The following is a 26,678-nucleotide window of genomic DNA, read 5'->3' as shown; positions in this document are numbered from 1 at the left end:
TATATCTATACTATAATGTATGTTTGAATTTGTGCACACCGTGAACTCTTTGACTAGTTCCTGCTGGTCAAGTTGGTGCTGCAGAATCTTTATGAGAGCTTTAACTCTGGAGCCCGAGTACTGGCTGGTCTTGGCAGGAGTAATAAGTGCTAGACGGGCCAGTTCCTCTTCTGATACCAAAGGTGGACCTATGGAATCAGAACAGCAGTTACCTATGTTTGCCCTGTAGAGACAAAGCATGCACTCCAAGTGGAAACTGTAGTAATGACGGTTTTACAGACCTGTTTGTGGCGAGGAAACTTCCTGTATAGCTGTATCAAACACATTATCATCCTCGTCGCTGCTCCAGCCATCTGACTGGGTTTTCCGAATATCCTTGCAAGACTGGTCCAATAATTTTGTGACAATTTGTGTCCTAGTGGAATAGAAGTTAGAACTTATTTTTCTACAAAGTGGGCTGAAGTGAAGTCTAAGCTTTTTTTTTTTTCTTTTTTTAAAAGAACTACTGATCACATCTACAGTATAACACTAAAGTTGAATGTGTTATTATTTACAGAGCTTTAAAGTGTTTTTGGAGGAATATTACTGTACGGTAATAAGAACATGGCTTGTTTATAAAACTCACTTCCTTTACTGAACAATTGGAACTTTAAATTGCTTAAACATACTGGATTCACAAGTGCATATATTTTGTATACCAGGAACAGTTAATGGATGACTTGATTTTTCATCAACTGTATTCGCACATTTTAAAACTTATGAACAAATGGAATTTTATCAAATATCTTACTATTTCTTGAACCTTTTAACAAATCTTACTTTGGGACATTGGGTTTCAGAGCTTACCTTAGACTTTCACTATTGATTTAACCTGTGAGGCACTTTGGTCACTTTATGAGTATGTAATGCTGCTATATAAATAAATACTTATTGATTGATCTAAAATCTTTAATATATAATTTAGATTCTCTGACATAATAACATGTTTCCAGTGGTTCTAATTCTTTCCAACCTTGTTTGTGGCAAATTTGTCAGTTTGTGAAGATGACTGGGTCTGGATGGGTTTACAGTTTTACTATACCTTATATTTGGATAATAGATAAAAAAAAAAAAAATCACTTTAGAGCTGATCAGAGATTCTTTGTAGCCTAGCTTTCCTCCAACCTGCTATGCAACCTGGCCTTTCTGTTTGTCCACTGATGTCCCCAAAGTCTTTATAAACAACCTCATTCATAATTAAATAGGGTTATGAAAAGACTAGCTCCATCAACCATTGAATAAGTAAAGAAAAAAAAAATCTTAAATTTATTTAGGCATTTTAGAGTAAATGGGGATTAAAAAAACATGCGCCAAAATAATGATAAAAAAGATGCTGGAATTTGAGGATCTAAGGCTCCTAAGTACTTTTCTTTAATTAGTATTTTTTAAAGCACTCTAAATATAATAATCATTGATTATTTGCCTAAAATCCAGTCACAACACATTAACATTAGCTCTGCAGATTTCTATCCCAATTCAGATAATTTTTGTAAACGAAAGTAAGCAAACAACCCCCAGAGGTTAGTTTTTATTTGCCCTTCCTGCAGACTCCGGTTACTTAAATCCCCATGACTGGATTTAATTGATAGTATTTCTGTACATATATTTGAATTACTTCTCTTAAAACGTACTTTGAAATCGCCTGCTTTATCTTAAGGCTTTGTAAATTAGCAGAATTGACTAAGAGTTTATTTACATTTGTTTTAGTTAATTTCACATTTTACTTAAACTCGGTGATAAAAAAAAAATCTACTGCTCTCTGCTACCATCATGTGGTTAGAAGTGGAACTCCAGCAAAACGAGCAAAATTTGGAAGCAGAAAAAGGGGGAGAAAAGGACAACAGAGACTAAATATAGTGACAACACAACAGAAGACAACTCAAAACCATTGATACCTGTCAGATGCTCCATGCAACATTTCAGTGACATTGAGGGATGGGCAGCAAGCTTGATGAGAAGGGGTGTTGTTACAACTCTCCTGTCCCACAAACAAGGAGTAGGAGGCAACAGACAGGAGGAGGAAGATGTTAGTGGATGTTAGTAAAGAAATGTGGAGCATGATCTATTTTTAACAGACAGTAATGTTAAATTATGTCTTTAGGATTAGGGTGTTTGTGTTGTTATTATTGTTACCTCCTCAACTGAAGTCTCTTTCTTCGTGATGGTAACTCTGTGAGGTGTGGGAGGCGGTGATGTGAGGATAACTTCAGCTTCATTAGCCACAGGGTCTAAGGATGTTTTTAAAATGTTTTCATTTTTTTATCTCTCAATGTTATTCAGGATAAATCTTTATGAGGTACACTACATTTACACTTATCTTATTTATTCAAACTGTTGATAAAAAGAAAGAGATGATTGATATCATACCAGCAGGGTGCTCAGCCTGCCCCTCCTGCAAGCCTTCAGGAGCTGAGCAGATATCAGAGCTGGACACATGAGCCGGCTGCTCTGCTAAAATGGCCTCAGTGTGGGCAGACATGTTTGGCGGTGTAGGAGACTCAGAGTAGGTTAGGGGTAGGATGTCTCTGCAGATGGTGAGCTGCACTGTACCTTCAGCTTTCCTCAGAATATCGACCACCTTACTGTGGCTCAGCCCAGACACAATCACACCGTTTACCTGGCAGTTAAAGAGTGAAAGTCAAAGGAAAAGTAGGAGGAAACAGAACGGTGGTGTTGCAAGTGGTTCTTTACCTCTAAAAGAATGTCTCCGACTTTCAGACGGCCATCCTGCTCGGCTACTCCACCAGAGCAGATATCTCTCACTCTGAGCATGCTGCCATTAGTTCCCCCCACCAAAGCGAAGCCCAGGCCTCCCCCCTCTGGTTTCTTAAACTCCACTTGCATGATACAACTCTGAAGGGAGGAAATGATTGAATTTAAGAGGATCATGTTATATGTATTTACATACCTATTTACATAATTTGTGTATATCAGTATTTACACATTTTGAGCACAAGAAACGTGAATGCAAAAAAGTTATAGATGATTTTCAAAACTGCATTTTAAAATGTTTGCCAGCTGGAGATCCTAATTGAAACCGCTTTTAGAAGTGGTCTGCTTTCTGTGATTATATCAAAAATAAGACTTCTACTTGCATTTTCTTTGGCCAGTTGTTATAAACTGTTTATTTTCGTAATCATTGAATCGATTGATTCCACTTAGATACTATGTTTTTTCACTTAGAATCTTAAATCCCACTCAAATCTTTCTTCATTTCACGACTGCTTTGCTTCATGCATCAAAAGCAGCTATAAAAAAAATAAAAATGAAATGAGTTAAAGTGAAGAGACCAATATTATTCTCCTTTACACCTTCAGAGGTAACAATAAACTTGTGATTTTTTTTCCTGCATTTTTTTTTACTTAGTTATTTATATGGAAACATGTAAAATGTTTAATTCAGCAAATAGCTTCCAGAAAAAATCCTATCAGACTGTAGCTTTAAATTGCAGTCAGATATTATTAAAAACAAGGGGCGCTTTAGATGATCCATTGTCCTTTATAAAACACCCTACTTATTACATTTGAAGTAACGTAGACACTGAACCATCCTTAACCCCCATACTGGGTGAGTGTAAGGCTTAACAAATGTTGCGTTCTACATTACTGGACCTTAATGCTACAGAACACTAAGCTGGTACATGACAATGATTTTGGTAACTTTAATAAATTATTGTATTAAAATGATGTCTGTTCTTTAATGAATCAAATAAATGATCTCCAGAAACTCTGGTCACAAAATGACTTACATTTAACTGTGTGTAAAGGACATTTCAAATAAATTAGCAGGGAAAAATATACAAAGGGCACAACAAGAAAAAATAACAACTGAACAAAACCAATTATTCTGAAACTTACATCTTGTCCTTGGGTAAGAGAACGACATCTCCTCTCTGTAGTCCTGCGTACACTTTCAGCTAAAAACAAAGGAATAAAGATGCTCTAAATATAAAACAACCCAAAACAACAACGAAAAAATGTGTTAATGCTATAATTCAATGATAATACTACTATGACCATAATCACAAGATACTATTTATCAAGAAGGTAAAAGGTCTGAGGATCCAGTATCGTTTCTATCATATAAGCTGAACCCTCATCCTCTTCTCAATTATGAAACCCCTAAAAAAAACAACAACAAAAAAAACAACAACAACAAAACACCGACCTCCAACCTCTTTGGCCATTTTCAAAAAGAAGTGTTGATGGATGCGTCTCCTCTGTGACAGATGAGCAAGGCTGATCTTTTCAGACCAACTCTCCACAGTGTCCTTTATTGGTCTATGTTCTGTCACCAGGGGAACTGAGAGATCTGTCCAGTAAACCACTGCCTGTATGGGTCCTAAAGTGAGTGTATCTGTATCTCTATGTGATGCCACTGGCTTTGCAGTCCAGTACTCTAGTGGAGGGCTTGCTAATTATTAATTCCACTGTGTGAGCCCAGGATCTGTCTGTCAGCGTTCAGAGCTCACACACACAAAGCAGCAGAGAGAGGTATCTGTTAGCACCGAGCTCGGCCTCACACTGACAGTGGGACAATAAGCTGTAGCCTGACAGGGAATTGTAGTATAAAGACAGAAGGTTCATGGAGAGTTTGGGCTAAATGGAGGAATAAATGAGGGAAATGAAGAGAATAACTCACTGTCATCAACAATAAACTCCCTCTCAGGAGAGAGAGTCTCCTCAAATCGGGCAAAGGACTTCTTATCCTTCTTCCAGTCAAACAGGCCTGTTAATGAAAAGATCCTTTTCACCATACAAAACGTATCACCTTTGCATAGAAAAACGGGGCGCAACATGTACAGACAGGCCATCATTTTGCTTTAAGGAACACTTATCTGGTAATGATTGAACCTGAATAATCACCACCTAGCTCAGCTCAAACATATCTTGTTTCTAAGCAGTTCTTTGGTGCATATGATGCAACGCACCAAACAGTCCCCTTATTCACCTTAAGCTATTCAACTCACCGTTCCACTTAGCTTTGGAGGTAACTGGCTGGTCTTCACTGTGACAGAAACAACAAATCCATACATAAATATAAAGATAAAATAAGAACTTCCATCAGAAAGCATCTCTGCTTTCAGCCTAAGACACACACATACCGGATGATTTTGAGTTTGACCTTACGAGGGGCAATCTCACAAGCTTTGACTGCATCCTCTAAAGTCATTCCCAGGGTGCACCTGCCACAGATGTACAGGATCTTGTCATTTGGCTTGACACTGCCCTCCTCACTGGCTGGGGAGCCTGGCACCACCTCCAGGCAATAAATGCCCTGCCATTTGCTGCCAATGCCACCCGTCAGCTTTATTCCTGGGAAGGACACCATCACACGGACATTTTAACACAAGTAACTGATTTAACTAAATAGTCTAAGAAAACAGCATTTAATGCAGAGGCTCCCACCCAACTGTCCCGATGGCGTCTTGTGCAGAACAATGTCAGGCAGGCTGTCGCAGGGAGGTGGAGCCACCAGGTTGCTGACTGCTCTACCCAGGGTCATATTCAGCCTTCTAGGAGATGACCTGAGTATCGTCATGGCAACATCATCTGCCACACTGGTGACATTGTGCCCGTTGACCTGAAGAAAATGATAGAAAAGTAATAACCAAATGTCTTTTCTAAAAGGAGTGTTTAAATGTTCAGGGGGCTGTTTTGGTGTGCACCGTGATGAGCCTGTCCCCGGCCCTGAGTCGTCCATCTGCCTTGGCGGGGTTGTCCAATATTTCCTGTATGTAGTAGCAATTATCAATTTTGCTACGAGTGATGGTGAACCCAAAGCTGCCACTCCTCGACTTGGTCAGAACCACTGTGAGCTCAAACTCTTTAATCATACCCTGCAGGGTAGAGGAAATGTGAATATAACCCTTTTTGAGAACTACAGCAATTTTTACAATGACAGTTAACATCCAAATGTTACATGTACTAAGTGTTCAGTTTAACATATACACCTATTTAATTGATTGTTGAAGCTAATGAGTGAATAAACCCATCACTGTTTAGCAACTCAATGCATACACGCCTCAGGCTGTGATAACAATAAGATGATAAAGTTCAAAATGAGCATCAGAAGGGGAATAAAAATAAAGGAGGGGATTTGAATTATGGCATGGTGATTGGCGTAAAACACTTGATCTGAGCATTTCAGAAAAAAAAACAAACACTCAACTGTTCTTGAGGTTTACATGGAATACCAAAACAGTGAAGATATCCAGTGAAAGGCAGTTTTGTAAAAGCAAAGGCTTTTTATTAAACTAGGGGGGCAAAGGAGAATGGACTGGGTCAAGATAACAAAAAAAGCACCAGAAAATCAAAGACCCACTTGAAGCAGAAAATCACATTTGATGCTACTCCTCTGCTAGAAATACAAATTCACACAGCCTCAGGAATACTGCAACAGATAAACTGGAAACAACATAAAAGCAACGATACGTCGTGCCTTCTTTCAACTGTTCAGACCTGTGGTGTTATCATGTCACGTAGTTTAAATCATCTTAAGCTAGTTTCCTGAATACACCAATGATTAGTTTACTATAATCCAATGGTCACCAGAATAACCAGATCTCAATCCAAGAACTTCTAGCAAGCGGTTTTGGTGCACAGTCGTCAATTCGTACAACAGCTTGATAGTAATATAACAAGGATTCAATACGGTTTAGATTCGTAGAGAAATGTTTTCCATCACTTTGTTGAATCCATGTCATCAAAAATTTATATTGCTCTAAAGGTAACAGGTGGCTCTAAATCATACTAGCAGGCTGCATCTCAGAAAGGTGCAGATAAGTCTATAAGAGTTAAAATATACTAGATTACTACAAAGAAAACATATAGATGGTGGAGACTTTATTGCCAAATCTACACTAAAAAAATGTAATCTAAATAAGTCAGTTTTTCTTAAAATAAAAGAATTTATTCTTGAATTGAAGAGGTGAGACACTTTGCCAATGGAACAAGACAATTTACATTTAAAATAAGGAAGAAAAATTGCATAGTCTTATTTCAAGTGTATATTATCTAATTATCTTATTTTAAGATCAAAAATACCAATTCCATTGGCAAATCATCTTATTTACCAACTCAAATTAAGGGTAAATACACTATTTCTAGATCATTTTTGCAGTGTTGTTTATGCACTCCGGTGTCCATATAAATAATAAACCTTTAACCAAACATCGATTCAGAAAGCTATCCTTTTAAACTACTGTGCATTTTGCATGCAAAACATACTCCTTTAACTTGAAAATCAAACCTAATTTATATCATTGTTTCTTTCAAGGTGGATCATTATTTGTTTTTCTTTTGCATAAAAGTCAAATTATTTTATTAAAGTTTTAAAACTTGTCACATATGGCAGACAGACACACTTAATCAATTTCTCTTTAAAAACATAAAAAAAAAAAATAGAGGTTAACGTTTTCTTACCTTCCTCCGACTTTCTTCCTCTTCTTCATCCAGTTCTTCATCAAAATCATCCCTGTATTCCCTTACTTTCCTCTCTGGTTCTTCTCTCAGCTGCAACTGAATCTGGCCAGAACAGGGCAACACAGTGGAAGGCATTGTTGGAGTGGGCACTCCAGTGCAGGGAGGCACTGAGGAGATAATTTGGGCTGTGATTGGCGTTATGGGAGGAGGCTGCGGTGGTGGCACCGTAGGGTGAACGTTCCTAGATGTTCCTTTAAAGTGACTTCGAAGATGCCCTTGTTGGATTGGGTGATGCTTTGTTTTCGGGGGTTGTGTGGTGAGTGGTGGAGATGGATAGGAGAGTGAGCAAGAGGCTGGTAGATCAGATGAGAGGTTGAGAGGGGTGATGTTAGGGGTGATGGGGACATGAGAGGTGGGCTTTAGAACCTCAAGGCTGCTTTGAGTTCGGGATTCGAGGGCTTCGATGTCAGTGTTTGGTGTGCTGTTGGAGGTAGGGCTACGAGGAGGCTCTAGGGTAGAGCTGATGGTCAGGTATTCTTCATCGGCCATGATGGTCAGTCCATTTCCCATAAGGCAGTAGGTGACACTCCCATCTATCTCTTGTCTGACACCACTGCAATTTCACAAACGCAAAAGTGTCAAAAATAATTCATGCATTTCGTTTTTCGATACAGAAAATGTTAGGGGAAAAAAAGCATTTTTACACAGATAAACCATTTCCCACGTGCATCATAGCTATATGTATATGATACTATAATACTTCAATTGGATTTAGACATCACCAAACAGAAAACTTGACATGACATTTTACAGGGCTATATAAAAAAAATGTTCCCACCCACTATTTTTGTAACAAATATCAAAAACAAATACTGGCATTTCTTTGTTTAACCCCCTGCAGTTTGACAACCCAAAATAAAACTGGTTTAAAACATAGCCTTTAGAGGTCATCCCAGATCAAACACAGAAAATCTGTGTAATTCAGTTTTAGTATAAATTCTGCTGTTCAGTAAAGGTCTCGGAACAGCTGATGGGTCATTGGAGATGTGCATCATTATGAAGATCAAGATGTTTAAATCAAGGTTATTCTATAAAACAGTATACTAAGCCTTGGACATCATGGGCATAAGTAAACAGAGAGCATGGTCTTCCTCAAGAAAGTCATCAGCTAAGTTCCGTGTAACAGACATCTGACAATTCTCTGCCCCTCTAAACACGGTTTTGCAGGATGGAAAATGATGTTAAAAACTTCATGAAATGGTGATGATTTCATTGGTGGGAGCTGTAAGTTGGTCCAAGCAGACTGGAAGATGTATGGAGCTACAAACACAGTTATACTGGAAGAAAGGCTGCAGAAGTCTGACACCCACCTTGTAGCAGGAACATAAACCTAACACCAGATATTCAAGAAGGCTAATTGCCCGGTCAAAATCTAGAGCAAAATCCAATTAAGAATCTGAAGACTAGAGACCCAAAAAATTATAATTAGGTTGCAACATATTGTCCTTACACTTCCACACAATTCTGCACTAATTTATGTTGGGGCATCAATGAGAAACAGTTCAAGGGAGTGAATATTTTTATAAAGGAATGCTGCACTGTATTCATGTAGCAGGGTATATTTAAAATAATGTTCAAACTACAGTTACATGTTGCCAAAGCAACAAGGTAGTTCTATGAAATATTCTTTTTCTTTTTTTTTTTTTGCTACTAAAAGCAGCTAACCCTACCCCTATAATGACAAAAAAGGCGGGGTGTTAAATGCTAGGTATGCATATGATAGGATACCTGGTATACACAGGTTTAGAGGCAGTTTTAGCATAAACATCCATTAGCATCAAAGCTGAGCTCAGTGTTGCAGAAGCATCCTCTTCTTCATTTTTCCTCCTTTCATCTTCTTCTTCCTTTTGTTCTACTTGTTCTCCAGGTCGAGGCTCAGGTGGATTCGGCGGAGAGAAAGGAACAGGTGAAGATGGTGAGGTGGGGGACACTGGTGAGACTGGTGACGGAGGAGATGTGGGTGATGTTGGTGAGGGAGGTGTGCGAGGAGGAGATGGAGGAGGAGGGAAGGCCTCCTCCATATCATTCTCTGTGTTTATCTCGCTCTCTGGGAGGGGTACATTTATGGGAGGATCTGGAATTTTCTCTGTACTGTTGGTAAAAACTTCATCCTTGGTGGGAGGCACCAACTGCTCATGTATGCTGACATCACTGGGAGACTTAAGGAGCTGGCTGTAGTCCTCTCCAAGTCGGATGTCCAGAGATCTTGATCGAATTCCACGAATAGGGGCGGGACTCTACAGGATTAGTCAAAACAAAAAGGACAGTTGCTATGATGTCTGTACTGCAACCACTATAGGAGTGACCTTTATATTTTTTTAGTTTACCAGTCTATTGTCATCCACTTCATAAAGTATTCCAGGAGGGGGCCGACAGATCAATAGATGAACTTCAGATGGGGCTCCTCGTAGCAGGAACAAAACTCTCTAAAAACAGCAGAAGGCAAAGAACTAATCAAGTTTAAGGGTGAACTAAATCAGATATATAAAGCAAATTCATCCATCTGGATATCAGAAATCTGATGTCCGTTTTATAATAGAAACAACATGAGCGCTTCCAACAGAATAAGACTAAACATAAAACTGTAATGGAATGGTGTTGATAAAAAAAACTACGATAATGAAACAGTCCAGTCAAAGTCCAAACCACACCTCTCCATTTAGTCCAACAAAGACTTATCTTGTTTGTGAAGTACAATAAGCAAAACTTTCTGTCTCTATATCTCAAAAAGACTTGCAGCCGTTACTGCAGTAAGTGCCTCTAAAAGTATTAAATCAAGGGTGCCGTTGTAAGTGGATCATTTTTCCTTTTCTTCAAAATTAGAATCTTACTTGGGTTGTTTTTTTTACCTGAAAAATCCTGATACTTTTTGTATTACATTTGTAGTAGTAAATGTAAATATGTAAATCTAAAGTAAACTCCTCTGTGATGCTACGCGTCCACTGCTGTGATGTATTGTCTATTTTTAATGTTATAGAAAAGGACAAACCATGAATATCTCAGCTACAAAGGTAACATGGAAGCTCAACCTGGTAGGAGAGATCTTTAACAGGTTCCCTGTTGACAGACAGAATTAGGTCCCCTTCTCGCAGCAGGCCGCTCTCTTGTGCTGGCTGACCAGGAAAAAGGCGTTTGATGCGAACCACGCTGCCACGGTCCGCTCCTGATCGTAGCTGCGAGATATAAAAGCTGAAGCCGAGACCAGATAAGCTCTTTTTCAGAACCACTTCATGAGTATTTTCTGTAAGAGAGAGAAGACATAAAAGGGGAGGGAAAATGTGTTTAGTGATTTTCTATTTGTTCATTTTTAAGTGTGTATTTTGCATATTTTCTTCCAACAATCAATCAATGCAACAGAGAAAACTGAGGTTTTAAAGGGATAAGGAGATGTTATTTCATCCAGGCTTAGAAAGGAAAGGTTTTTTGTGCATGTAGTCTGCAGGGACTGAGGCGGCATCATTCTGGATCACTCTGACAACAAGCACACTGTAGCTGTCAGATGACTTTGTCACCCCTGGGCCCTATGTATGTGTATGACATATTTTTTATGTGAGAAAGTGTATTTGTCCTTTCCTCTTTACTCTCACCATCTGTCACAAAGCTGTAGTCCTTGGCTCGACCACTCAAGGTTGTTTCCATGGAGACCTCTGTCCTGGAGGTCGGCTGACTGTATGATGGACTGTGAATCAAGGGAAGGCAGGAGGAGTCAGCTCTGTGCTCTAAGACAACTGTAGGCTCCCTTTCCAGTAACAGGTTCACCACCTTCAAGGAACAGGTGAAGAATGAAATTAAAAACTGTTGCTGTAAATCTAAATCTGACAATGGTATGAATGGTTTAGGGCTCAACAGTAAAAACACTGACATAAAGATGGTCTTTTTTCTTTTTTTGTTCTATTAACAGAGTGATAAAATTATTTCTAGAAAATTTTTTTCTCGTAATCAGCAATATTCCTAAAGACTCAGATAAGAGTGGCCACAAATTAAAGAGCCTGTGAGAGTAAATGGCTCAACAAATAAAAAATGTTTGATTTAATAATTCATTTTCTATTGTTGTAACCAGTGTTGTTTTAGTCAAAGATGACGATGACAAAATCATTTCATTGATGCTCCTTTTTTCATGACGATAACATAAACTGATGAGCTAAACATGGATCTTTGATGGTGAAAACATGACGAGTCATGGGTGTGAGTTTTCGTCGATGAGACTAAATCAGATGTTTAAAATGCATGATTGTGCTGTAATCTGCTTAGCAGTATCAGCCCTGTTTCTGCGTCCTGTTTGGTCATGCCGCCCACCTGCCAGGCAGTGGTGCACATTCTGCATGACCACAGTTGACCATGGCAGCAGCAGAGGTGGGTAAAATTAACTGGAATGGTCTGGCACTGGGTGCTCAACTCTGACCAACTCTGTTCTTCCACCTCTGATTGTGCAGAAATGTGTCTTTGCGCATGTTTAGCTCAGAGGCTGCGCTTTACGCTCCACACTGATGGTTCGCTCTCCTGCCCTCGCTACTTCATAAACTATATGTGGCTGATCATCCTCTGCCAAACGTAAAAACTCTGTTTGTCTACCTGTCAAGTTTTTATTTTCTCCAGGTCACAAGAGGTAATAACCTTCTTTAATTTCTATCAAAAGGAATCCCTAAATTATGTCCAAAGCATATATTTAATTGCATACGGTTTATTTTTGGATAAAGACCCAGGTGCTTTTTTGGAGTAATGACGATCTATTGATCTGTGTAATGCATAACTGATAGTAGATGGACAGTTGAATAGAAACCTTGTATGTTTAAAGCCATTCCTTTATTTTTGTTAGCTTTTCTGTCTGCTATTTTAACCAATATTATGTCTTGTACTAGATCTGCTATTTTCACAACTTATGTGAGACACTTTTGTAAAAAAGTAAGGCATTCATTCATAAAAAAGTTTATTCTAATTGTATAAATCTTCTTCCCAACAGCAATGACGAACTGCACGGCAGCATTGCATCTCCAGCAATTATAGTATCTAGGCAAGAGCTTTCAGTCTGGTAAAGAATCTGGTTGTTTTTCGAAATTGTAAAGGTTTAGTGTTTTATAAATTGAAACATAAAACTGACTAAAACTAGACTAAAACCTTTTTGAGTTTTAGTTGACTTAAACCAAATAAAACTATCACATATAGTAATAACTTAAATGTGACTAAAAATAATAAGAGTTCTGAAGACGAAAACTAAGACTAAATCTAAGATGGCTGTCAAAAACAACACTGGTTGTAACTTGAACCGCAAAAAGAAAAATGGCTTTGACAAGCTCAGAGCTTTACAAAACCCTAAGATTAAAAATCAGTCAAAAAATTCTAATTGTGGCATCACTAAAATAATAAATGAACAGAAATGTTTGCCTTGAAGCCTTTTTTCCAGGTAAAAAACACTTAACTAGGAATTTAGTTGTTTTTAAATTATTTCTGTGTGCTTGTGTCTATATCTCAGTTTGCTAATACCTCCCCACTCCTCTTCAGGCACTCGACCGCCTGTTTGTGCGTCACACCCCTCAGGTTGGATCCATCAACCTCCAGCAGTCTGTCACCTGTTGTGCACAAAGCCAATCTCATCACAATTAGCAGCATCACGTGTGTGAGTCAAAACCTAAACAGGCTTGTCAAGGACTTAAAAAGTTGTTCCTCTCCTCTGAATCGTAAGCAGAAGCAGACACTGTGCTATATATTTTAATAACAAAGGAAAACTTCAAAGACAGTGTTGGATGTTGTTCAAAATCTGATCATTTTTGCTGATTATATCAGGTGTGCAACATTTCTCCTGCCTTTAAATACTGGAATAAAGAAATACATTATAACACTACAAAAAAATAAAATAAAAAATCAGTAGAAATCTTGTATGTTGAAGAAAATGAATCATAATTTGTAACTCAGGGATTGCAAATGGAAGTTTGATTCAGCAGAGCTCCAGCATATATTCAGTTTGATATAAACAACCCCATAATTCAATACCTTTAAGCTTGTTTAATTCTAATTTTTCATTCCACTATTTAGGATAAAAGATGAATGTAATACCAATTTGTATGCGGCCATCTTTCTCAGCAGCTCCTCCAGGGACCAAATTCTTGATATAAATGCCTCCAAATTGTGTGTTGGTGTTAATTCCTCCCTTTTAAGAAACAAGAGACAACAAAATGTGATTATTTAATGACTTTAGACTAAAACAAGCCTAATCATCCACCTCATTATATAGAAATCCAGACTTCTGCGTTGTGTCTACAGTAGTGCCTGAGTAGGGGACTTTTCCTCCTTTAAAATGTAGATTTTTTAACTGTCTCTCTTTAAAATAGCTTGAGAAAAAACCCCAGAACACTACAGTATATGGTCTACTAATTCCAAAGAGAGAAATTTCATTAATAGTCTTGAGTAAAAGAAGAAGAAAAATGGTGACTTACAGTGACACTTATTCCAAGACTGCCTCCACTTTTCTTTAGGTCCACAGAAAACTGCTCTGCTGTTTTAAGGCTTAGGATGGACGGGGATCTTGGAGACCCATCCTAAAAGAGAACCATGAAGGAAAAACACTTCTTACCCAACAAGGTAACAGTTTAAGTCTACAAGGTAAACTTTAGGAAAAAGAAAGGCCCGCATATTTGAAATAGGAAAAAACTACTGATTTAAATACTCTATACAAGTATATTACCCAGATCACAGTTAAAGATCAGTCGGGAGAACCTTGTAATGTATTTTATGAATACACTGAAAAATGGGGGCATGAAGGGTAGTGTTTATAAACCAGCATAACATACAAACTGAAGTAATTTTACTTCAACAAACAGATTTATACATGGTCTTTTTAACATCAAGTAGAATGTATTCAAGTTTGTCTGACAGCTTTATCTGTCCTTTTGTAGTGTCTCATCAAAGATACCCTCTAAGATGTTATTTACTGCACTGGGATTTTTTGTAATAGACCATCACAATGTAGTGATAATTGTAAAGTGAAATTATGAAAGACCTTTTAAGGCTTGCCAACAGAGTTCTTCTCTATTTGTTTTTTAATCTATGTCTTTCTTCTTGCGACTCAATAAAAATCAGTGTTGGGAGTCGAAAAATGACAGATTTCCCCTCAACATATCAATCACTTAAGCCATAGATCTGTGCAGCCTTTCCAAAATGTACACAGACTTCTATCAGAGCTAGTCCTGTCCACCCTCTCTGTTTAGCTGTCTTGGTGTCGTGGTATGCTTGGATCTGTGCCATAATCTTTCCCTTTAAAAAAAATGGATTTAACAGTGCTCAGTGACATATCAAACACATAGGCTGTTGTTAAATAACCTAGGGCATGCTTTACACTTTTCTGTAACAGATTGAATGTACAACAAGTGTTGTGGGTGATCTAAAAAGATTATGTGTGCAAAGGATAAACAAATAGGTTTGGTCCGCCCCATTTAAATTAGAAAATTGGATGTAACAACAAGAACAGAGAGTCTTTATTTAAGGCTTCTCCAAATCCGGTGCAAGACAGATTGCTACAGAACATCCTTCCTGCCTACAGCTATTAACACACACAGATAGTTAATGAAAGCCTATGATCTAGGATAACATTTCATTTCCGTTTAGGATCAATAAAGTGTTGCTGTAATTGAATTGAACTGAAATAGTCTCTAACCTTTTCTTAATGTATCACAAACCAAGGTAGGCTCATCATCAGCAGTGGAAAAAGTACTCAACAGTAGTACTTGAGTGAAAGTATATACTCATAGTCAAATCTTACTCAACTACAAGTAAAAGTTACCTGATCAAACATCTACTCAAGTTAAAGTATTGAAGTACTCACTTTTGGAAATACTTAAGAATTGAAAAGTACATTCCTTTAAAAGTATTTAAGTATTCAAAAATATAAATCAAATTTTGTAATCTCAGTGCCTTTCTCGCCAATTTTCAGAGTAATTTCAAAGAACCTTGTAACTTTCAGAAACCACCTTATGTACTGACCCCTAGAACCACTCTGCAATAATTTCTAAACCACCTGTGAAGAACTTCAGCATATAAATGCCACAAAAACATAAGTAAAGCTATTTTTATTTTTATTTTACGCTCTCACAAAGGCTTTGATTAAGCAGGACCGGGAGCTGAGCTGTATGCTGGGTGCGTTTAATCGCAGGCTGGCTGCGGTGGTTGAACTCAGGGGGGAGATGGAATAATATCTTGGATGTGCACACTCGCTTTGAGGTGGAAAAGCTCAACAAATCTGTAATACCAGATTCGCCATGTAGAGCCAGCAAGAAAAGAGTCAAGGCTGACAGAAAATTCCTGCACACCCCCAACCCGAATGTATGTGATGTACGTGATGAACGGTTTGTACTGAAACTGAGATCTAGATTACAATGTAAATTGTAGTTGTAAATAAAGAAACTGATTCATTTAGGTTTAGGTTGAATCTGTTAAAAATAAGAAACTACAACTCTGATTTGAGAACTCCTCCTACTGAACAACTTGACCACATGGCAACAACTAACACCTCAATAACTTTTATCAACTACAAATAATATCTGCCCTGAATTTCTCATATTTGTGGAACGTCATGCAAATCTCTAAAACAGTGGTGTCCTTATTCAGTCCTAAGGGCTGCTGTCTTGCATGTTGAAATTGCATTTTAAGAAAGAAAAACAGCAACAGCGGATTACAAACCTAAGCTGAGCTAAAAGTAACAAGTAACAGCTTCCTTAAAATTTAGTGGATCAGAAAGTGCAATATTTGACTTTGAAATGTGGTGGAGTGAAAGTTATAGGCACCTACCGAAATATTACTTCAGTTAAGTAAATCTACAAAAAAAAGTACAGTAATCAAGTAAATGTACTTTGTGACTTTCCAGCACTGCTCATCATAATTGAATACAAACAATTGTGCTTTGTGGGGAGGTCGTAAAAAACATTGAGGGAGACAAAAAATCCCTCCAGCAACAAGTTAGAAATGAGCACTACAGGCTGGCACACTTATGGAGTGATGTTTGTTCTCTGCTGACTGTTAATGTGCAGTTTTTGTTTTCTTTTTATAAACATGTCTTTTAAACATGACATTCTAAAGGTTTATTCATAACATGTTACTGTTTAACCAAAGTGTCTGTAATGTGTTTTGACTGACGACTTTCACAGCTTTTCCAATGTAAGGGACACAAATTCTGACTAGGTCAGAACAGGAGGGATCTACTGTTTCAGTTGGGGGGGACAGATATGGCACCCCAGCTCTCAAAGTTTCCAGCTGTGGGTGTGGCCACCGGGAGGCTGGGGGGTGTTTCAGACTCTGTCAGGCACACCATATTGAGTGCTATGGTTCCCTCCAACTTGGGAGCAATACAAAAATAGATGGTGTATATTTTCTCAGTGGTGCTCGGCCCACAATCAGGACCCAGTTTCCTGCACAGTGCCTACTGTTCTGGAGTTACTCTATTCTCTCCTTAATAAGGGTCATTCTCATTTGACCCTTTAGGTGTATTTGGCAGCCATCTCATACCATCATGCAACTTCTGATGACTGCTGATGAATCGTCCAGTGGGGGGCCATAGTCTGGTCTTTCTTTTTCTGCGAGGTGCTCTTAGGTTGTGCCGGCTGCTTGCTCCTCGAGCTCCTGAATGGGATCTGCCTTTGGTTCTGGATGATTTGTGCTGTTCCCCTTTCTAGCCCTTGTTGCAAGCATAGCTCCAGTGGCTCTCATATAGGACAGCTTTTTGTTAGCTTTTTTTTCAGCTAGGAAGGTGAGCTACATGCCTTTTCTGTCAGTCCCTCATGTCTAATGGGATCGAGGTGGTTCTGGTGTTACCTTGGGCCTCAACACTGCATTTGTGCACAAGATATTGCCCCATTCAGATTGTAACTAATCTCTACAGGTGCTGAATGCATATATCACTGCCAATACAACCGTAAAGGCGCTCAGACTAGCTTTCTGTGTGCTATGGAGGTTCCAAGCTGGGCTGTCCTCTTACTAAACAGTGTCTCGCCCACTTGATTATGAATGTCATCAACAGTTCAGAGCGCCGCCATTCTACCAGGAGCGTATCTGCTTCCTGGGCTGTTATGAAGGGGGTTTTAACTGGAGGCCATATGTACTACAGCATCATGGGCTTCTCCAAGCACATTCACAGGTTCTACAATTTCGTGTGGCTGCCTCTCATCCTTTGGGCTAGGTTCTTTTAAGAGGTTCAGCTGGGCCCACTCAGTGAAGTATGTGCTCAGGATTCCTCGTCACATGGTTGGTATTAGTCGTTGAATGTTTTCAGCAATGCCATCTAACGGTCAGTAGGGATAAAATAGAATGAAAGTTACGTATGTAACTATGGTTCTATGAATCCTGGATGAGCAGAAGCGATTCACTGTCACTCAGAATCCTTGCTTCCGCAGGAAGATTTTGAAGGAACAGAGCCCTTAATGATGCCAGCATATATAGCTTCTGTGTGTTCATCCGTGGTGCCACAGCTGCGACTCTGTTGGTATAATTCCTTGAACTGCGCACGCGTGAAGGAACATTCAGTGTTTTCAGCACTGCCCTCTGGCAGTCATATGGGATTCATAGAACCGTAGTTACATTCATAACTTTCGTTTTCCCTCCCATGACGGTTCCTCCAGTTCATTGTCTTCCATCTTCTTTTGTCTGAGACATTAACAGAGAGCTTCATTCCTTGGGGCCATGCTCCTGATGTATTCTTGGAGCTTGGATGTTTTATGTTTAATGGTAGCTTAAAATGTTCACAAGGCCTCTACCTCCTTCTTTTTGCTAGTGTATAGTCTGTGTTTACTGTATTTGGGGTGGAATCCACCATGCACAGCAAGTGGCTTCTGTGTTTTTATATCAATAGCCTGAATTTCCTCCTTAGGCCAACTTATTATCCTAGCAGGGTATCCGATTACTGGCAAGGCATACTTGCTGATTGTCTGGAAATTTGTTCATACCAGCGAGCTAACTTCTCAGAACTTACCTCGCTTGTTGCAGGTATTCAGCTGTTGCTGTTTTCCTTGTAGCCTCCTCTTGGTTGCCATTTGTCTGTGGTAATCCAAGGTACTTGTAGCTCTCTTATACATCTACTATTCCCTCTGTCTGGATTACCTTCCTTCTCCTTGTCACCATCTGGCCAGATTTCTCCAGACCAAACAACATTCTGATGTTCCATGTTTAAAGTCTTGCTCACTTTTAGCATACAGCTTGATGTCATCCAACTGCAGAAGGCTGCTGATAGTGGCCACATCTCTGCCATAGCCAATCTTGTGGGTTACTTGGCTGAGGAGGCTAAATTCCACATCTGATGGAGATTTCTACAGGTGGCTTGAAGTCTTACATGTGGTTTTCCACAGCTCCATGGAGTTTGCAATGAAGGCTCTAAGAGTGCTGTTAAACTTGCACAGCCTCTGGCATTCCAGGTTCCATGTGTGTGACACTGAGTCATAGGCTGTCTTGTTATCAACCCAGGCAGTGCAAAGGTAGGTTGCCTGGTCTCTTAAATTCTATTTGCCTTGCATGCTGCTTCTTGGCCAGGTTGTCATTGAAAATGAGAAACCGACCTTCCTAGTAAATAAAGGTTAGATTTTTCTAATAAAAAAAAAATGTCTATTGCTGCTGTATCACAGGGATATTATCTATTTTACAAAGCAGGGTGACAACAATGAATCATTGACTTTGATGTAATACCTCCTCCTGAAGAATTTTCACTCAGGTATTCTTTTGGATACCAGTCAAAGACAAGGATGTTTATCCGGTTGTTTAGAGCACCTAATCAGTTTAACATTTGATCTGTCCGACCTCTTAAACATCTTTCATGGAAACAGTCCATTATCTTTGTAGACAAATGGTTCCTACCTGAGCATCATGTATTCGAACAACGGGAATGTGGAGCTTTTTGTTATGCTTTGGAGTGGCCAAGCTGGACAAGATGATGGCCTCCTCAAGCTCCTCCACAGGTGGGCGATACTCTGTGCCACTCAAGGTGGTCTGTGACCCAAAGCTTCTTTCTAATGACAAACCAAGAGTACTTTGGCTCAAGGAGCCCTGCATATCCTTCAGTGAGTCTGCAAGGAGAGCAGCCAAGAGAGATTACACACCGATTAAGACACCATTTGATAGAGACCGCAACAGAGTAACTCTTACGTTTAGGCTGTGAAACAATGAGCTCTACTTCATCAGGACTGCTCTGAAGGATGGCAGCAGCATCACTGAATGTGACTCCTTCTAAACTGGTCTTGTTAAGGGATATTAGGCGTCCACCTAGGAAAGAAATATTTATTTAAAAAAAAAACATGGTGAGAAGATGTGATGGTTATAACATTGCATCTTTAATTTCATTTGAAGTTATGACAAAAAGTGCTTTCAAAAACAGATTTCTTCTGTTTTTGCTATTTTGTCAAACTTTTCAAACTCATTAAAAACCACCAGTTTAGCCCTAGTTTTAAAGAGTTAATTTTTAAACAAAAACTGAGGGGGGGGGGGGGGGGTACACCCAGGGCCGATTAAAATTAGTTCTGTAGAATTTATAAATCGTTTAAACACGATCACACTGGTTGCATATGACTTTTTAATCTCCAATCTGATTTTCTTCTGTCAAACTTTTTTTCTCTGTCTCTGTGCCACACAAATTGAAACAATTTTCCACATTTGAATGGGACAGATTATAAACAGTTATAAAAAAAATAAAATAAATAACCGATGCGGTTAGAAAAGCAAAGCCCCACTGCATGAGTCTGTGCAGCATATCTTAAACCATTCTAAACCAGAATTTCTATAGGCCTATATTAAAAACATGATGGGAATTACATTTAAAGAAAATTAAAATGCAGCAATTAAGGCTGTGGGAAAGTTTATATACAATCAGAGGTGATTCTCAGAGAGAGATCTGGGAAGTTTGTTAAACTTTTTCTTTTTTTCATAATGAGAGGAGAGAGATACACTTCACTTACCTGCAGTGTCTTCCCATTGTTTTTTTTTTTGTGTGTGGCTCAAAGAGGATCACTACTTTACTATATCCATTTCTGTCCTCCTAAAGTTTGTAAAAGTTTTTTTTTTTTTTCGGGGAAAGTGATAAGCTGCAATCTCCTTCATCGTCTCTTCTTATTATTATTATTTTTTATGCTCAAAGAGGAACAATACTTTATACGTTCCCTGTCTTCCTGAACTTCTGGTGAGTCTGTTTAAAAAAAAAAGTTTTATTGATTGATTATGCACAGGTCAGCCCCACCTTCAATATAGGTCTATGTGCTGTGCAACTCAGAAACTGAGTGTTTTCACTGTGATTGACAGATTTTACTTTGCATTTTGCCCTGAAGAGTTTGTGTTTGTAACTTTGTGTCTCTCTTCCTGCCAGACCCCTGAAATTACTGCTGAATTACTGCTTAGTCTGACTAAAATAGTCCTGAAATCTATCTGGTTGGAGAGACGCAAGCCGTCTTTCTGAAAATCTTGTCGGGTGTGATCATCCCCATTGAACCTCAATAAGCCCTAAACACAACGACCTCCTGCAACACAATTTTCTGTCAGATCGGATGCAAAATCGGATTCGGTGGGTTCAGGGCTTTACAGAGAACCTATCTGAAAAAAATTAGTAGGCTTAAGGACTTAAAACACAATGCCCCGCTTTATAAAAATCCAAGAGAATGCATCAGCCCCTCATAATGAGGTCGCAAAAGAAGGAAAAAAACATTTAATGCATCGTCAGCTTCTTGTCTCAGTTAAATGTTCATATTTTTAGAAAAAGAGATAGAAGGGACAAAAATGTCATTCATAAGAGAAATCAAAACAAATACTGTAACATCTTTACCAAAATACACCCCGAGGACTATCACATGTTTACCACAAAACATCCCAAAATATAAGGGAAAGTGGTAATTATATTTCTAAGCACATCATCAACTTATCAAAAAAGGTCTTGGAGCAGTCTAAGCAAAGTCTGGACCATAATCCATTTAAAATGCTCTAAGATTAAACGGATTAAACTGCCATTAATGCTGGAAAAACCTCTGAATTTGCTAAACTAAAACAACTCTGCAAAGAACAATGGGTCAAACCTCCTCCAATGTGATGAAAAAAAAAACTGAAGGCCAGTTAACTTAGAACCAGCCATGTTTAGGGAGTGTCTACATTTTCCACATAGAGGCAGGTCGATTTTGATAGCTTCTTTCTCTTAATTAAGACAATCACAATTCGAAAACTACTGTTTATACTGATGATTTACTCATGAGTTCTTTGTTTAATATCAAAATTAGCTTGACAATATTAAGTATTAAAGTGTGACAAAAACTGAAAAAAGAAGAAATATTGCTGGATGGAGCGAAAACCATTTCAGGACACTTTTTTTATATTAAAAGTAAAGCAGATGTTTTAAAATCGTAGTCCTTACCAGGTTTGATTCGTCCATCTTTGTCTGCAGGGCCATCAGGGACAATTGAAGCAATGAAAATACCAAGGTCAAGCTTTCCTGTGTTGTCCTCTCCTACAATCACAAAGCCTGAAACACATGTACCGAGGATAAGTAGGGAAATATCACCTGCACAGCTAAACTCTAATGTGACAGATCACAGGAATCCCTTTTATTTTAAACCATCAATTTGTGTTTAGAAAAAGAAAAACTCACCAAATCCCAGTTTGGGATCTTTTTTCAGTGTCACACAAACTATCTCTCTCTCAGGCGGGGTCCGTGTTGGTGTATCAACTAGTAGAAAAAGAAAAAAACATGTTTACATGTGTTTATACTCACATTTCCCGTAAACTGGATTCACACATTTTAATACCAGTCAAATAAAAACACCAAAAAAAGCCTTTAAGGAGATGACAAGCTGAGTCCATTTGAAAGAAAGATTTATTATGATCACCTCTTAGAGAAGATGAAGCATTAGAGTCCTGCTTCTGCAGTGAGACACTTGACGTCCTTCTGGGATTAGTCCGTGGAGCGCTACAACACAGCCATGCATTTATATCCAAACAACAAGCCTTTTTCCAAACAAGCTATTGCTGTTACCATCTTCATCATCATCAGTTATTACCTCCAATACTGCCGCTCTTTTACATCCCTGAGGTCTCCTGTTGCGGGCAGTTCCTTATTCAGCTCTCTGCTCATCTCCCTCCTCATTTGTCTTTGCTGGCGAAGTCGAGCTTCCAGCTTGGCAGTAAGATCATCACAGGACTTGGAGAGCAAGTCGGCCTGGCCAGAAGTCAAACCCACATGGTTCAACATGCCTTCTGAACAAGATATCCGCTTCAGACTCATGCTACGAGCTCGATAGGCAGAAATATTTTCATCTAGAGAACAAGAGAAGAAATGTTTTCATTTTTATTATTGTTATGACATATCCAGCTATACTGTAATAAATTCCTGAAGCCATCCCACCAGGTATCAGTGTGTGGTTCAGCTGTCGAGATGTCATCTCACTGTGAAATTTGTGCTGTGCTGAGCAGAGGTTCAAGAGGTACTGTGCAATCTTAGAGGTTTCTGTCACAAAAATGTGCTTTTTTCCACTGGGTCCACCACACTCTATAATCAGCTTATGGCGCTAAAAGACAAACATAGGTCAGTGTTTAATTAAGAACTTTAAATGTGAGTTTTTTTTTTTTCCTCCCATAATGCTGAGATGTAGATAAAAATGTTGCAAAATGGTGAAGTATTTTTTTTAGTTCTTTGCTAAATTTCTCATACCTTCCAAACATTATCAACAGTATAATGCATGATGAAAAGTAGAAATCAAATTATGAAATTCAGTTCTGAAACTAACAAGCTGCATTCCAACATCTAGATAAAACAACTTGAAACAAGATCTGACTGAAATTGCCCTGATTATTTTTTACCCCAGTGGATATGGAGTCTGTTTCCCTCCACAAGAAGCGCCTGGTGACAGTTCGCAGGTGGTTCTTCGTCTCATAAACGATGATTCCTTTGGCGCACACTCCCAGAACTAACTCTCCTATCAACGGCCTTTTCTCCCTTCCCACGCGATGGAACATAACTCCATACTCTGGCAACTGTTGGACAATCTAATGGCAACAAAAAAATAAAAACAAGCTTACAGTATTTCTCTTACATTAGCATGTTACAAGTTAATGTGGTTTAAAATCTCACTTTACCTTCAGATACTCTGTTTCTGCCTCCTCAGGCAACAAATGAGCATGACTGGCATGTAGTCTCGGTAACTCCTCTCTAATAATGGGGACAGCAAGCTTCTCCAGCATCCTTTTGGATACGTAAAGTTCTGGCTGATAATAGTCTTTACCATACAGCTGCGCAGATACACACACAAATAAAACACCCTATTGGTTACTTGACAATCGAGATATTCAAAGCTAAAATAATCAAATTTTTCTGTATTTTCTCTGTACCTCTGGCATGTAATCACCAAACTCAGCCTGCAGAGCGAGAGCAGCCAGGAACAAGCCTGTCTCCTCATTGCAGTAAAGCCTGTCCTCCAAGATATCTTTACGCAATTGCAAGTAATACTGGTGACGAGTCAGTCTGTGTCTAGAAAGTAAAGAAAAATGTATTTTCACTCTTTAATAATTTAAAGCAAACATAGTTGATAAAAAGAAATATATTCAATAATTTGATTATTAAAATGATATCATCAGAGCATGTCTGTAACATGAATGACTTGAGTGTCAACTTTCCAACAAAATTACATTAAATAAAGCTAATAAGTTCAAAATGTATATATTTGAATTTCGTGTGTTGGGAAGGTTCCTACTTGGATCATTTGCATTGTGAGAGGTATTACTGGTTTTCTGCTATGAAAAACTGTAGATGATAACTGAGTACAGGGGCCACCATACTGTTGGTTCAGTTTTAGCAAATACAAATACCAATATTGGTCTAAAAGGATAAAAAAATAAAATAAAAAATTCTGGGAAACAATGCATCCATCCTTATGTTCACCCTATGTTTTGCCTCATTCTGCTTTGACTTTTCATAGTTGTCCTTCTTCTGTAACAGATTGATTACCTTTTCTAGCTCATTTGCAGTCACATATATATATTTTTTGCAGATATAATGCATCATGGAAAAAAATTGCAACCCGAAAGCAAAACCAGAAATGAAAGAGCTAGAATTGATTATAGACGACAAAAAAAGAAGTCAATTTAAGAAATGTTTACTTACAGAATAAAGGCAATATCATTAACGAAATATTTGACTCGAAGAAACACCAAAAAGGAAGATATCTGTCCCTTTTTCCAGCTGTCAGGTGCAACTTTGGAGATTTTTGTCTCGTGGTCCAAAAAGAAATATTCATCATCTGCAAAATACAAAGAAATAAACCGATTAACGCCAATCTTTGTCCCTCTGTATTATCACCCATTAGGCTAATTGTCAAGACATTATTTGTTACTTAGCATAACACAATGACATTTGATATAACATTTTTAATTTGGTTACTTTAATACAGAGAGATTAGGTCCCATTCAACATGTCCTCTTACCATCTAGGAAGGAAAGACCAAAGTAAAAGTGCTCCACCAAGTTTGCGTGAGCCACCACCATGTCAAACACATCTCTTGCCCTGGATTTAATGTCACAGCGGACAACCACGTACTGTCCATTAGGCAGCACTACAGTCACTTCTCGCTGAGAGGAACTTGAATGGCCCTTTTTGGACTGTGGTGTGCAGACACAGAGAAATGCATGCACATAGAAAAACACAACAACAACAGACACACTGAGAAGGTTGTACCAAACATGCATTTATGCATGTAGACAGCTCAACGTGCAAGAACAACTTAAAGACTGTGGCAGAACAGACATATACACCAAATAGGGGCAGATAGAGAAACAGGAAAGTAACTTGAAACCAGTAATTTACCACAATAGATCCTGGGAGCTCAAGAAGAATTTGCTGCTCGTCTGGCATTCTTACAAACTCTGGACCCAGTGCCTAAAATGTATAATATGGAATAAAAAAACCTTACAGAACACCATACCAAACCTGTCTAATAATTTCTTTTTAAATGTCTTACTACCAGTATTTACAAGTTACTTTTTTAAAACAACATATTTTGCACATTTGGCTTGTACAAAACATTTAGTTTACTTATCACAATAAAAAGCTCCAGTTTTGACCTTAGCTTTTCTCTGGCTTAGGCTGAGAGAGGACTCGCTGAAGGTGATGGAAGGACTGTGAGATCTGCCTGATGCCTTCGGAGAGAAATCGTGCTGGGGGCTCCTACCAATCCAGCTGCAGTTACTGTCCCTGCGGCACACCCTCCGAGGGAGCCTGATGGGTCAGAGGCAGGGAAGGAAGGACAGAATGAGTAATAGTTGTGTGGACAACCTGGAAAGTCAAACAATGGCAAAGTCAGTACAGACATTGAAAAGGATAGAATGTGGAGTAGAATGATTTGTATATATATCCACATTTAGAAGTTACTCTTAGTCACCACTGGCATGAATACTATATGATTTTAGGCTTTTAAATCTGCATTTCAACTGTTCTTTGGCTTTAGTGGACAGCTAGAGCATGCTACCTCTAGTTAAAAAAAAGCATATGTAATAAGCTTCTGGTATAATTCTGGTCAAAAATTAAATAGAGGCAGGACTGTTAGACCTCCCTTAAATTCATTGGTTTCCTTCGACCATTGTCCGCTTCGACCATTACTTATTATGTTTAACATTAGTGCTTTGCTAATTTTAACAATCTCAATACCAGCTCATTCAGTCCTTCCAAACCCTTTCTGCTTGGGATTATTATGTGGTTGAAAAACTCAATTGTGTCAAGTTTTAACTAAATGAATTAAATGGAGGAGTCTAGAAGCAGTGTTGTGCCTGAACGAAACGAAACGAAAGTTCATGAACTCATTCATATTTTGGGCGAACGTGAACTGAACGTACTGTATTACTGCCTGATGAACGTTAGTGTGAACTCGTTCATTCTGGTGTCTTTGAACGGCACGCTCTCTCAGTTCAACTCTGTTCAATAGGTTGCCAGATTTCTATAGAGCCCTCTAGGCGAAACCCCGGCTAAATCACACCGTAAACAGGCCTTAATATGTAGCGGGAAAAACACCCAATCTGGCAACACCAGCTACCAGCGTCGTAGCCTACAGCCGCGTGCGTCATCAAAAAAAAAATGCAGCGTGGAAGCCACAGCAGCATGGAGGCGACCGTGGAGGCATCAAAGCAGCAGTATGATCACTTAAAACAGTTTTATGACCAGGTGGTCGG

General features: G+C 38.7%; 1 protein-coding gene across 1 annotated transcript in view; it reads right to left on the bottom strand.

Annotated features, from left to right (window-relative positions):
- frmpd2 (FERM and PDZ domain containing 2) overlaps positions 1-26,678 on the bottom strand; it is a 42,770-nt gene that overhangs the window by 8,587 nt on the left and 7,505 nt on the right. The window contains exons 9-42 of the mRNA XM_015377655.1: positions 25,578-25,731; positions 25,321-25,392; positions 24,941-25,115; positions 24,622-24,757; positions 23,850-23,988; positions 23,598-23,750; positions 23,322-23,507; positions 22,867-23,029; positions 22,523-22,778; positions 22,352-22,431; positions 22,114-22,191; positions 21,880-21,987; positions 19,638-19,754; positions 19,350-19,558; positions 13,955-14,056; positions 13,575-13,668; positions 13,005-13,090; positions 11,111-11,285; positions 10,553-10,764; positions 9,851-9,949; positions 9,252-9,760; positions 7,464-8,076; positions 5,708-5,878; positions 5,448-5,622; positions 5,144-5,354; positions 5,009-5,046; positions 4,681-4,767; positions 3,897-3,955; positions 2,731-2,892; positions 2,407-2,656; positions 2,173-2,267; positions 1,935-2,017; positions 282-415; positions 40-188 (exon numbers count right to left, since the gene is read on the bottom strand). Coding sequence (XP_015233141.1) covers positions 40-188; positions 282-415; positions 1,935-2,017; positions 2,173-2,267; positions 2,407-2,656; positions 2,731-2,892; positions 3,897-3,955; positions 4,681-4,767; positions 5,009-5,046; positions 5,144-5,354; positions 5,448-5,622; positions 5,708-5,878; positions 7,464-8,076; positions 9,252-9,760; positions 9,851-9,949; positions 10,553-10,764; positions 11,111-11,285; positions 13,005-13,090; positions 13,575-13,668; positions 13,955-14,056; positions 19,350-19,558; positions 19,638-19,754; positions 21,880-21,987; positions 22,114-22,191; positions 22,352-22,431; positions 22,523-22,778; positions 22,867-23,029; positions 23,322-23,507; positions 23,598-23,750; positions 23,850-23,988; positions 24,622-24,757; positions 24,941-25,115; positions 25,321-25,392; positions 25,578-25,731 — 5,530 coding nt within the window. The remainder of the gene's footprint in view (positions 1-39; positions 189-281; positions 416-1,934; positions 2,018-2,172; positions 2,268-2,406; positions 2,657-2,730; positions 2,893-3,896; positions 3,956-4,680; positions 4,768-5,008; positions 5,047-5,143; positions 5,355-5,447; positions 5,623-5,707; positions 5,879-7,463; positions 8,077-9,251; positions 9,761-9,850; positions 9,950-10,552; positions 10,765-11,110; positions 11,286-13,004; positions 13,091-13,574; positions 13,669-13,954; positions 14,057-19,349; positions 19,559-19,637; positions 19,755-21,879; positions 21,988-22,113; positions 22,192-22,351; positions 22,432-22,522; positions 22,779-22,866; positions 23,030-23,321; positions 23,508-23,597; positions 23,751-23,849; positions 23,989-24,621; positions 24,758-24,940; positions 25,116-25,320; positions 25,393-25,577; positions 25,732-26,678) is intronic.

The sequence above is a fragment of the Cyprinodon variegatus genome, unplaced genomic scaffold (assembly GCF_000732505.1).
Source record: "Cyprinodon variegatus isolate N-32 unplaced genomic scaffold, C_variegatus-1.0 Scaffold157, whole genome shotgun sequence".
Taxonomy (NCBI): Eukaryota; Metazoa; Chordata; class Actinopteri; order Cyprinodontiformes; family Cyprinodontidae; genus Cyprinodon; species Cyprinodon variegatus.
This window is presented reverse-complemented; position numbering and strand designations above follow the sequence as displayed.